The 11,728-nt window shown below is 37.7% G+C and overlaps 1 protein-coding gene across 8 annotated transcripts in view; it reads left to right on the plus strand.

Annotated features, from left to right (window-relative positions):
- Nucleotides 1-10,840, plus strand: part of ZNF568 (zinc finger protein 568) — an 82,798-nt gene extending 71,958 nt beyond the window's left edge. For all 8 annotated transcript variants that reach the window (XM_041745846.1, XM_041745852.1, XM_041745850.1 and 5 more), the window contains 3 exons: nucleotides 530-653; nucleotides 979-1,074; nucleotides 7,082-10,840. In XM_041745846.1, coding sequence (XP_041601780.1) covers nucleotides 530-653; nucleotides 979-1,074; nucleotides 7,082-8,529 — 1,668 coding nt within the window. In that variant the 3' untranslated portion in view covers nucleotides 8,530-10,840. The remainder of the gene's footprint in view (nucleotides 1-529; nucleotides 654-978; nucleotides 1,075-7,081) is intronic.
- Nucleotides 10,841-11,728: the final 888 nt, after the last annotated feature.

The following is an 11,728-nucleotide window of genomic DNA, read 5'->3' on the forward strand; positions in this document are numbered from 1 at the left end:
ATGGGTATGAGTTTTTAAGAAATTATTAAATTGTAAGTAAATCGTCATATAAATCATCTAGTTATATTCAGATCCTGTTTTCAGAAATAGAAATTTTATAAGATCTTTTTGAGTGATTCAGACTTTTAAAAAGTCTTTTTTTGTTGGGAGAATAGAAAGGAGATAGTCACAGGTGTTGTATGGTGAACATAGAGTATGCCATGTGCTTGCATGTATAGTTTTATTTACTTAGAAACACCAGTTGTCTGAACTTTGGTTATTCCCAGACCTGGGGGGATAATGGAAGAGGTAGAGCCCAAGAGATTACTTCTGTAGTTGCAGGCATGCTTAAGCTTGATGTGTGTGCCAAGAATGGTGTACTCCAATCACTCTTATTTCCACACTGAACCATCCCTGTTAAAGGGCCCAGCACAGTCTATTTTCTCAATATTGTTACCTTACTAAATTGCTTTCTCCATTTTCTTTTTCATTCAGTTGTAAAGATTTTACCCATCAGTTTCACAAATAGCATATTGATCTTTGGTTTCAGGGCTTCAGGTTCAAAGATGTCGCCATTTACTTCTCTCAAAAAGAGTGGGAATGCTTGCACTCTGCTCAGAAGAGTTTGTACCGAGATGTAATGTTGGAGAATTATAACAACCTGATCTCACTGGGTAAGTTATGTGCCCCCCCACCCCCAATTTTAGAATTAGCCTTCCGGAATTTTATGTTCTTTGTTATGAATTTCTCATGAGTGCTTCTCAAATGTCTGGCAGAATTAATGATTCTTGTTGCTTCCCAAAGAAGGGATTATCCCTCATGAAGTTAGAATTGGCTGCTCCATTAGACAGTTTTTTATTGTTCTTCTGACTTTTATCCCTTCCATTGACCCTTAACCTACTTACTCTTTCTTAATAATCATGGATGATTTTAATTCTGGTACACATACAACATAACTTTGTCTTTTTTTTTTTTTTTTTTTTTTTCTTTTTTGGGCAGGACTTTTTGATTCTAAGCCAGATGTGATATTCTTACTGGAGCAGGAGAAGGAGCCCTGGATGGTTAAGAGTAAGGAACCAAAAGAATGGTGCCCAGGTGAGTGATGGTGACTCCTATGGGGAAGACCATGACTGGTGGTCACTCAGGGGCCATTGAGAAGGCAGCACATATGAGTTATTGGTAGAAAAGCTTGCTGAGGGATCCCTGGGTGGCGCAGCGGTTTGGCGCCTGCCTCTGGCCCAGGGCGCGATCCTGGAGACCCGGGATCGAATCCCACGTCGGGCTCCCGGTGCATGGAGCCTGCTTCTCCCTCTGGCTATGTCTCTGCCTGTGTCTCTGGCTCTGTCTCTCCTTCTATCTCTCAAGAATAAATAAATAAAATCTTTAAAAAAAAAAAAAAAAAAAAAGAAAAGCTTGCTGATAAATTCTGAGATCCAGAGAAAAAAAGAAGGTTGTTTCAGCATAAGGCCTCAAATTTTCACTTCATTATCACTCTTGCTATCCTCCGTCTTATTTGCCTCTGATTTCAGGAAGGAAGCCCATTCTTCCTTCCATGAGATAACTGTTTTCCCTGTACTGTGTGTCCAGTTTTGTCCTGACTTTTTAAAGCAGCTAGCTCTATTGAGATATAAATCACATATCCTAAAATTCACTTATTTAAAATATACTGTTTGGGGTTTTTAATATAGTCAGAGAGTTTTGCAACTGTGACGACAATCTAAATTTAGAAACTTCTTATCACCCCAAAATGATACGCTATACCCATAAGCAGTCATACACCCAGCCCTAGTTCTTTATTTCTGTAAGGTTGGTAGTGATGTCCTTCTTTCATTCCTGATATCAGTATTTGTCTTCTTTCTTTTTTTTTTGTCTTGGTCAATCTAGCTAAAGGTTTGCCAGTTTTGTTGATCTTTTTCAAAGAACCAACTTAGAGTTATGTTGATTTCCCTATTTTTCTGTTTTGTTCATCTCTACTGTAGTCTTTATTATTTTCTTCCTTCTGGTATCTTTGGTATCTAGTTCTCTTTATCTCTTCTCTCTTTATCTAGTTCCATAATCTGAGTTGAGATTTTTCTTGGGTTTTTTGTTTTTTGTTTTTTAATAGGCATTTTAGCTGTAAATTTCCCTTTATGATCTGTTTTAACTATACCCCATAACTTTTGGTATGTTTTTCTTTCACCCAACTCAAAGCATTTTCTGATTTCTCTTGTGATTTCTTCTTTGATGAGTATGTTGTTTTCTGTTTCCTTGTTGATCTTCTGGTTAGCTAATCTATCCATTATTGAAAATGGAGCATTGAAGTCTTCAGTTTGTTGAAGCATCTTTTTTTCTTCAATTCTGTTTTTGCTTCATGTACTTTGGGGCTCTCTTATTAGGTACATACATGCTTATAGCTGTTACCATTTCTTTTTAGCTTTTTATTTTGAAATAATTTAAGACTCAAAGGAGTTACAACAATAGTACAGAGGTTACTTGTACCCTTCACTCAGCTTTCCCTAATGATAACATCTTACCTAATCCTAGTACACTGTCAAAACTAGGAAATTGATGTTGGCACAATAGTAGTAACGAAACTCTACAAAGACTTTATTCAGATTCCACCGATTTTCTAATATACTCCTTTTTTATTTTTATTTTATTTTATTTGGTATAGATTACTGTGAAATTTTATGTCACATGCAGATACATATAACCACAACCACAATTGGGATACAAAATCTTATATATTTATAAAGTATTTTTAAAACAATGCTATATGCTTAGTTGAATAAAAGCCAGATATATAGCTTTAAGAGTCAGTGTTGTTTTGATTGTATAAAAAGAATGCTACAAAAAAAAATAAATAAATAAATAAAATAAATAAAAAAATAAAAAATCAAAAGAATGCTACAGAACACTGGATGGAAACAAAAGGTAATGATGAATAACCTAGGAAGTAGCTAGGGTCAGGAAGGATGCTAGGCCTGCTGGAATTAGATTCAATTGACCTTGTAGAGAAGAAATTGACCTTGTCTTAGTCACAGGCCCCTCCTGGGAATGATGTGTCTGATGGAGAGAGAGGCCAAGTGTGATTATAGTTTAAGATTTGGGGTCCTTTCTGGCCCTTTCTTGAATTCATGAGCAGTGTTCAGGCCAGGAAGAGCCAGTCTCACCAGCAGTCTGCAGAAAACTTAAGGGCTGTTTTAAATCCCTAATCACTGATTACCTTGCAAGTTTTCTTTTTTTAGAAACCTAGCCTGTATAATGGCCAGAGAAATGAGGGGTCTATTTAGGGAAGATGGTTATAGGTAAGGCAGTATTGTGAGAAAATATTAGGGGCAATATTATCAGACTGGTAAGATTTTTCAGATCATGACAAATGATACGAAGCTGGAAGGAGGAGTAGAAGGATCTGGGCAGTATGGTGGGACTGCTCTACCAAGGTAGAAGAATCTATTCAGTGAAGGCCTTAAGGCGAGAGTCTTGGGTGGATGTCCTGGAAAATCTGAATGGAGGTCCATTTCATGCAGGGCCTTTGCAGTAAGCCTAGGAGGTTGGATTTTTTTTCCTGAGGACACTTGGCAACCATTGAAGGTTTTAAACAAGATAGGAACGTGATTGAATTTGATTTCTAAGACCTCTCTCCAGCTGTCCCTTAGAGACTGAATCAGAGGATTCATGAGTAAAAATGGTGAAACTTGGTAGGAGCCTGTTTGGGAAGTCCAGATGATTTGGCCTTGCACTAGAATGAGATCATGGAGTAGGGAAAGCGGAGAGACTGAAGATCAATTTAGAGGAATGATTTTATAACAGTGATCAGTGATTGTGCAGGATAGGAGCAATGGGAGCATCCTTGATGGATGTTACTTTTTGATTTGAGCATTCTTTTAAGGTCCAAATTTATTATTCAAATCCATGCTTTTTACAGTTTTTCTTTTCTACAAGATTGTTTTTCCAAAATATTTAAAATTACAGTATTTTTTTTAACATTTTATTTTATTTTTATTTATTTATGATAGTCACAGAGAGAGAGAGAGGCAGAGACACAGGCAGAGGGAGAAGCAGGCTCCATGCACCGGGAGCCTGACGTGGGATTTGATCCCGGGTCTCCAGGATCGCGCCCTGGGCCAAAGGCAGGCGCCAAACCGCTGCGCCACCCAGGGATCCCTAAAATTACAGTATTTTCTGACATCTGATGTCTGGAACTTCCCATACAGCATAAAGGGCCAAACTTCCCATACAGCATAAAAGGCCAAAATCATTTTACCAGTCATTATATAGTTCTTGCTTTTAGTGCCCCTCTCTGAAGTATAACCTTGTAGCATCCCCAGTGTAAGTGGCATTATCATTAGATCGCAGATATAGATCATACATTAATCACAGAAGAATCTTCTTACCAGTTGTTCTAAGTTTATTCATCTCTCTAGATTTTCCAACTGTTTATCTTTTCTGCAACTTGCTTTTGGCTGGTCCAACTACTCTGGACTTTAGCAAGAACAAAGAGACTATCCTAAGCAGCAGGGTGCCTGCACAAGCTGTGACAACTTACACGAAGTATCTCCTTGTGTCTCAGCCTCTTTGATTTCTTTTTTTTTTTTTAAGATTTTATTTATTTATTCATAGAGACAGAGAGAGAGAGGCAGAGACACAGGCAGAGGGAGAAGCAGGCTCCATGCAGGGAGCCCGATGCAGGACTGGATCCCGGGTCTCCAGGACCACACCCCGGGCCGCAGGTGGCGCCAAACCGCTGTGCCACCGGGGCTGCCCAGCCTCCTTGATTTCTGAGTAGTAGTTAAGTAACTGTCCAATGTCATACAACTAGCAAGTCATGGAACTAGGATTCACACCCAAGCAGCCTGGATCTTTGCTCTTTCTCACATCATATAACTTGTCATAAATGGTTGCCATAGTGTCCTCAGTTTCCATTAGAATTTTTTTAGAATTACATAAAACAATTCCATTGTCGTGTAAAGTTAACAATCTTCTAGGAGACTAGTATAAGCACATGTACAAATATATTCTAATGATGCTGGCTTGTTTATGCATTACTGCCATGTGCATAGGAAGTGCTGTGGAGAGGGCAGTGAAGCTGTGAAGAAGCAGAGGTAGGAAGACAGTTCCCTCACCTATTAAATAATTAAAAACACGAAGTGATTACTCTGATTCTCACTGTTGTAATGTCATTATCTTTAGCATGTCTACCTTTATTTGCACTGGAATATCCTTAATCTGGCAATTAGTTTAGTTAACATTAATTGAACTATGTGCTAGGGATTGATTATATCATGGTGAGTGACATAAGTATTATGGTAGTTCTAGGCTACTTTGGGAGAAATATCAATAGATAAATTAATAAATGTGTAATTCCAGAATTAAGAAAAAAAATTACGAAGGCAAAAAAACAGGGTACTTGACAGAAAATTAAGATATTTACAATGAAAGAAACTGGCCATGCAGGGATTCTGGAGCAGAGCATTCATGGCAGACAAAGCATTTCCTAATAGAGTCTAAGATGAGAACGTAATTGCCATGATAGTTCATTGGAAGCCAGTAGAGTAGGTACATAGTGAGTGAAGGTGAGAGCATCTTAAAATGAAGGTGACTAGAGAAGCAGGGTTCAAATAATGCAGAGTTTTGCAGGTCTAGTGAGGAATTTTGTATTTTATTACAAGTACAGATGGGATGTACTGTGTTTAAACAGGGAGTCCCACACTTTGAGTTGCCTCTGAATCCCTGAGAAAGATTAATAAAAATGCCAATTCATGAAATAGTATTTACTCTGCAGATACACTGAAGGACAGATAGGCAATACAGAAGTAAACAAGTTAAAGTATAATATCTTAGAGTTTAGAGGTAAAGTATACTGATGTCTGCAAGATGGATGGATGTAGAGAGAGAAAGATACATGATGAGGCAAGAGCCAAATGTTTATTAATAGAATCTAGGTATGGGAATATGGGTGTTCACTGTCTCAGTTCTTTTAATTTTTCTGTATATTTGAAAGTTCTCATAATAATGTTGGGGAAATAGATGATATGTGATGATAAATGCACTGCAAAAAAATGCAGTAAGTAGAGTAATGAGGCCCCCCCTGTTTTGTAAAGAGTGGTCTCATGTTTGAGTAGAGGTCAGAATGAAGTACTTGAACAAGCCGTATTAATATGGAAGTTCTTTACAGGCAGAGATTCTGAAGGAGTAGTGTGCTTCACAGGTTTGAAGAACATCCAGTTGGTCAAGAGCTGGAGCAGAATCAGTTAAAGGGAGAAGATCTGCTATGAGGTCAGAAAGAGGTAGTGTAAGACAGGTTTAGGGAGGGTTTTGTAGGCCTATAAGGACTTTGACTTTTACTCTGTACCAGTGGAAATCCAGTGGAAACTGGGGCAGAAGAAAAGCCTAATCTAGCTTACTTAACAAGAACACTCTGGCTTCTGTCTTAGGTGTGGGATATTAAGAGGGCAAGAATGAAAGTAAGGAGCCCTGTTAAGAAAGTGTGTTAACTTGGTGAGAGATGGCTTTGGACAAGGTAGTAGAGATACTGGTAGAAGTAGTCAAAATCTGGATATATTTTGAAGGTAGAGATGAGAGGACTTGCTGTTAGAATGTCCTACTCCTTTAGATTCTCATTTAGTGAGTGCCTGGGTGGCTCAGTATTTCAGCATCTGCTTTTGGCTCAGGTCCTGATTTGGGGTCCTGGGATCGAGTCCCCCATCAGGCTCCCTGCAGGGAATTTGCTTCTCCCTCTGCCTATGTCTCTGCCTCTCTATGTGTGTCTCTCGTGAATAAATAAATAAAATATTAAAAAAAAAAGAAAAAAAAAAGAAAAAGAAAGAACGATTTTCATTTAGTTCGTCTGCAGTGGTTCCTGGACATCATATTTGTAACGTTCCTCAGCTAATTCCAAATTTCACCAGAGGTGAAGAACTACTTCTTCACAAGCTCCCCTCATTTTCTCTATTCTCATCCCCCACCCTCCACATCCTAGGCTTTTTTTCAAATTTCAGAAAGTGCTGTGTTTAGGAGCTGTTTATTCACTAGTATTTTTAGTTTGCCATTTCTACCTTAGAACTTTCCTGTCTCCTGCCACGTGAAAATACTTCCCATTTTCTTTCTTGTTATCTTACAGATTGGGAGTCCAGAAGAGAAACCAAGAATTTATTTTCCAAGGAGCACAGTAATGAAATTAAATCATTGCACATGAAGATAAAAAGACTTACAAGTTCTGACCTTGAGTGCACTAGGGTCAGAGATAACAGAGAAATCAAATGCCACTTGGAGAGACAACAGGAGGGACATTTCAGACAGGCTGTCATAACCTCTGAAGAAAGGTCTGCTGCCATTCAGAGCACAGTTCAAAGTGTACCTCAGACAATTCATAGTAGAGGGAAAACCTATGAATGCAAGGGATGTAAGGAAACTTTCAGGTGCCAATCACACCATATTCAATATGAAAGAAATCATAATAAGGAAAAAGACCCTAAATGTGGAGAGTGTGGGAAAGTCTTTAGTAGTAGGTCAAACTTGATTAAACATCGGAGAATTCATGAAAGCAAAAAAAGTAAAGAAAACAAGAAATGTGCCTTTATCCATGGCTCTGAAATTACTAAACCTAAACCTCAGAGCATTAATACTGGTGAGAAACCTCATAAATGTAAGGAATGTGGGAAAGGCTTTCATTCTAGTACACAACTTAGTAAACATCAAAAGATCCACATAGGTGAGAAACCCTATAAATGTAAGGAGTGTGGGAAGGCTTTTCCATCTACCTCACAACTTAATTTACATCAGAGAATTCATACTGATGAGAAATACTATGAATGTAAGGAATGTGGGAAAGCCTTTACCCGTCCTTCACACCTTCTTCGACATCAGAGAATTCATACTGGTGAGAAACCCCATAAATGTAATGAATGTGGGAAAGCTTTTCGTTATGACACTCAACTTAGTCTTCATCAGATAATTCATACTGGTGAAAGACGTTATGAATGTAAGGAATGTGGGAAAGTATATAGTTGTGCCTCACAACTAAGTCTACATCAAAGAATTCATACTGGTGAGAAACCTCATAAATGTAAGGAATGTGGGAAAGCTTTCATCTCTGATTCACATCTTATTCGACATCAGAGTGTTCATACTGGTGAGAAACCATATAAATGTAAAGAATGTGGGAAGGCCTTTCGTCGTGGCTCAGAACTTACTCGCCATCAGAGAGCTCACGCTGGTGAGAAACCCTATAAATGTAGGGAATGTAGAATGGCCTTTACTTGTAGCACAGAACTTATTCGACATCAAAAAGTTCACACTGGTGAGAGACCCCATAAATGTAAGGAATGTGGGAAGGCTTTTATTCGAAAGTCAGAACTTATTCATCATGAAAGGAGTCATAGTGGTGAAAAGCCCTATAAGTGTAAGGAATGCGGGAAAGCCTTTGGTCGTGGCTCAGAACTTAATCGACACCTGAAAATTCATACTGGTGAGAAACCTTACAAATGTAAGCAATGTGGGAAGGCCTTTATTCGTGGCTCACATCTTAGTAAACATCAGAGAATTCATACAGGAAAGCGGAGTGAATGAAGTCATGTGGGAAGGCTCAAAATGTTACTGACCTCTGCAATGTCATACTAGTAAAACACAAAAACCTCTGATTTTTAAGGAATGTGGGAAAACCTTTGAAAATAACAATATCGGAGTTCACACTATGGACTTTATTTGAGGGCTGGAATTTATCTGATATGTGTTACTGCTGAGATACTTTATAAATGTTAGGGATTGAGAGGGTTTTATTTATATTCCAAAATTTATTGAACATCAGGATTCAATTGGTATAAAAGTGAGAAAACTCCCTGAATGTAAGGAAAGTGGGGAGGCTTTGGAAGGCAGTTAATGTGTCAGACAGTTGTACAAATGTTTCTCAACATCAGGGTCATTTGCCTTGTGGGAAATCAGAGGGTTCATTAAAATATAAATGTTATAAATATAGGAGACCAATTTGCTTTAGCTAACAAGTTATTCATCTCATAATTCATACTTGAGGAAGGCTACAGGAATGTTAAAAATGCAGCAGATTCTTCTGTCCTATTTGTAAGCTCATCCTCTAAAATGGAACTGAAGCAGAGTAAGAAAGGATTTAACCAATATTCAGTCTTTACTTGCCTTATAGGGCAAATTACTTAACTGGGTCTAAACTTTCTCACTTATAAATTAGCAATATCAGCCCCATCTTGTTAGTATTTTGAAGATTAAATAATTACATACTACATACTGTGGCTCATATTTAAAGTGTATTAAACAAGAACTGCTTTTATTTTCATATTTGTGGATAGAAATCATATTAGAGAAAAGCCTTATGTGTGTAGTGACTATAGAAACATTTTACATCATCTTTTTATTGAATATCAGGTAATTCCTTCTGGAGAAAAATTAAAAACTGAAGCTTTCATTCATCTTGCCCTCTTGCCTCACTAGGGGAAAGGAAATAAGGCAAGTTATAATTCAGAAAGAATGACAAAGAGACAACTATATGTTGAAATTTGTAGGCTGCGACAAAGCTATTCCTAGGAAAATTGACTTCTTTTAATATATGTAGAAAATGTGGACAATTAATGGCCATGATTCATTGCCAGTTCACTGTACTTGGTGAACTGCCGGTTTTAATAGGTTCCCTGTAAACACTTGTTGAAGTAAGAGGAACGAAAGCGTGAATGAAGAAGCATTCGGCTCTAGTGTGTAGAGAAGCTAACAAATTAAGAGAGCAAAGCCAAACAAAACAAAACGAAAACCTTGAAAACATATTGGGATGGGGGAAAAAAATCCTCAAGCATCGTTAATGAGAGAAAATGTAACTATAAAAAGGAAATTTTAAAGAAATGAGGCAGTATTGTGGCAGACACTGTTGGGTGCCTATTCATGCTCCCTTTACCAGGAGCACTGCCTGTTGCCCATCTAAAGTCTAGGTTTTGCTCTCCTAGTTTGCTTTGCATCTGCTTTGCATTCCTAGCCATAGAAGACCTGAGCAAAAGTCTGCACGTATGCTTTAAGTTTTCTTTCCTAACAAAATAGGAAATAGTCCTCTTACATTACAGGATGCATGACTATATGTCTGTGCGATACCTGGAATTGTGGCCCATGTTGCTGTCAGATGCGGTGAGAGGCTAAGATTGGCACAGCAGATAGATGGGAATTACCTGCACTCCTGACATTTTTGGGCTAATGAAATAATGCAGAGCTGTCCTGTCTCTGGGTTTTTAGTAAAATAAGAAACTTCATGCATGTGTTGTAAGTTTATACTCAATTTTTTATGATAAACTTGAGTCCTGGAAAAAATATTTTTACATATTTATTCACCTTAATATTTAGTAAGATGAGAAAATGTTTATATTCAACTTTTTATAGTATATCTGAAATTGCGGGAAAAGCATTAAATATTTTTAGACAAGTGTATACACATATTCTATTTTGATTAATAAGACACAGGAAATGTTTTCTTTTTTACTTCTAACATTGTATAGTATGTATTGATATTCAGCTTTTTTTAAACATGTCTGAAATCCTGAAAGAGTATTTTCCTGAATAAAGTAAGGACCAATAAAAAACTGATTAAAGAGGTATACCATGATTCCTCTAGTATCAGCATATCTAACAGATAAAATCTTCTAGTCTCCAAGATACAGAGTCACAACTATGAGGCAAGCATAACTCTTTGAAGAAATTTGGAAAAGGACAACATCCAAATCAAATCAGCTATAAAAACAATCTATATTTATGGTATATGAATATTCCAATTAAAATAGCAAGTCAAGGGATCCCTGGGTGGCGCAGCGGTTTGGCGCCTGCCTTTGGCCCAGGGCGCGATCCTGGAGACCCGGGATGGAATCCCACGTCGGGCTCCCGGTGCATGGAGCCTGCTTCTCCCTCTGCCTCTCTCTATCTCTCTCTCTCTCTCTCTCTCTCTCTCTCTCTGTGACTATCATAAATAAAAAAATAAAATAAAATAAAATAAAATAAAATAAAATAAAATAAAATAAAATAAAATAAAATAGCAAGTCAAGGGCAGCCCGGGTGACTCAGCGATTTAGCTGATCAAGAGACCTGGGATTGAGTCCCATGTCGGGCTTCCTGCATGGAGCCAGCTTCTCCCTCTGCCTGTGTCTCTGCCTCTCTCTCTCTCTGTGTCTCTCATGAATAAATAAATAAAATCTTTAAAAAAATAAAAATAAAAAATAAAATAGCAGTCAAATTTAGCAGCCTATTGGAGGAAATGGAAGGGGGGCAGTTTAGTCCAGAAAAAAATAGTTCACGACCTTTCCCAATTGTTTTGTAACGTAACGTATAAAGGTAGTGTTTACACATTGAAAACTAGACCTTAAAATTAACTATTTCCCACGGAAAGCAATAAATGAGAAACTATTATAGCATGTATGTTCAACTGCTATGAAGTCACTGCAGTTATCCACTTAATCCTACCTCCTGGGTTACCCACACATTGGAATAATCACCATCCAGTGGATTCCACTTTAGCCTCACACTTTAGGAAATAATACATACTTCAGATAAGTTTAATATAAACCTGAGTAAATTAAATCAGTCGTGGATAATGTCAGCCTATTGTGGGACAATTTATAATAAAAATTCAAGCATTTAAATTTTTTTTAAGTAAGCTTAAAAACATAGGGCTTGAACTCAAGACCACGAGATCAAGAGTTGCATGCTCTACTGACTGAGCCAGGCAGGCACCCCTACCTAAGCATTTGTTAAAGGAGGGAAATCATTGCTA

The sequence above is a fragment of the Vulpes lagopus genome, chromosome 2 (assembly GCF_018345385.1).
Source record: "Vulpes lagopus strain Blue_001 chromosome 2, ASM1834538v1, whole genome shotgun sequence".
Taxonomy (NCBI): Eukaryota; Metazoa; Chordata; class Mammalia; order Carnivora; family Canidae; genus Vulpes; species Vulpes lagopus.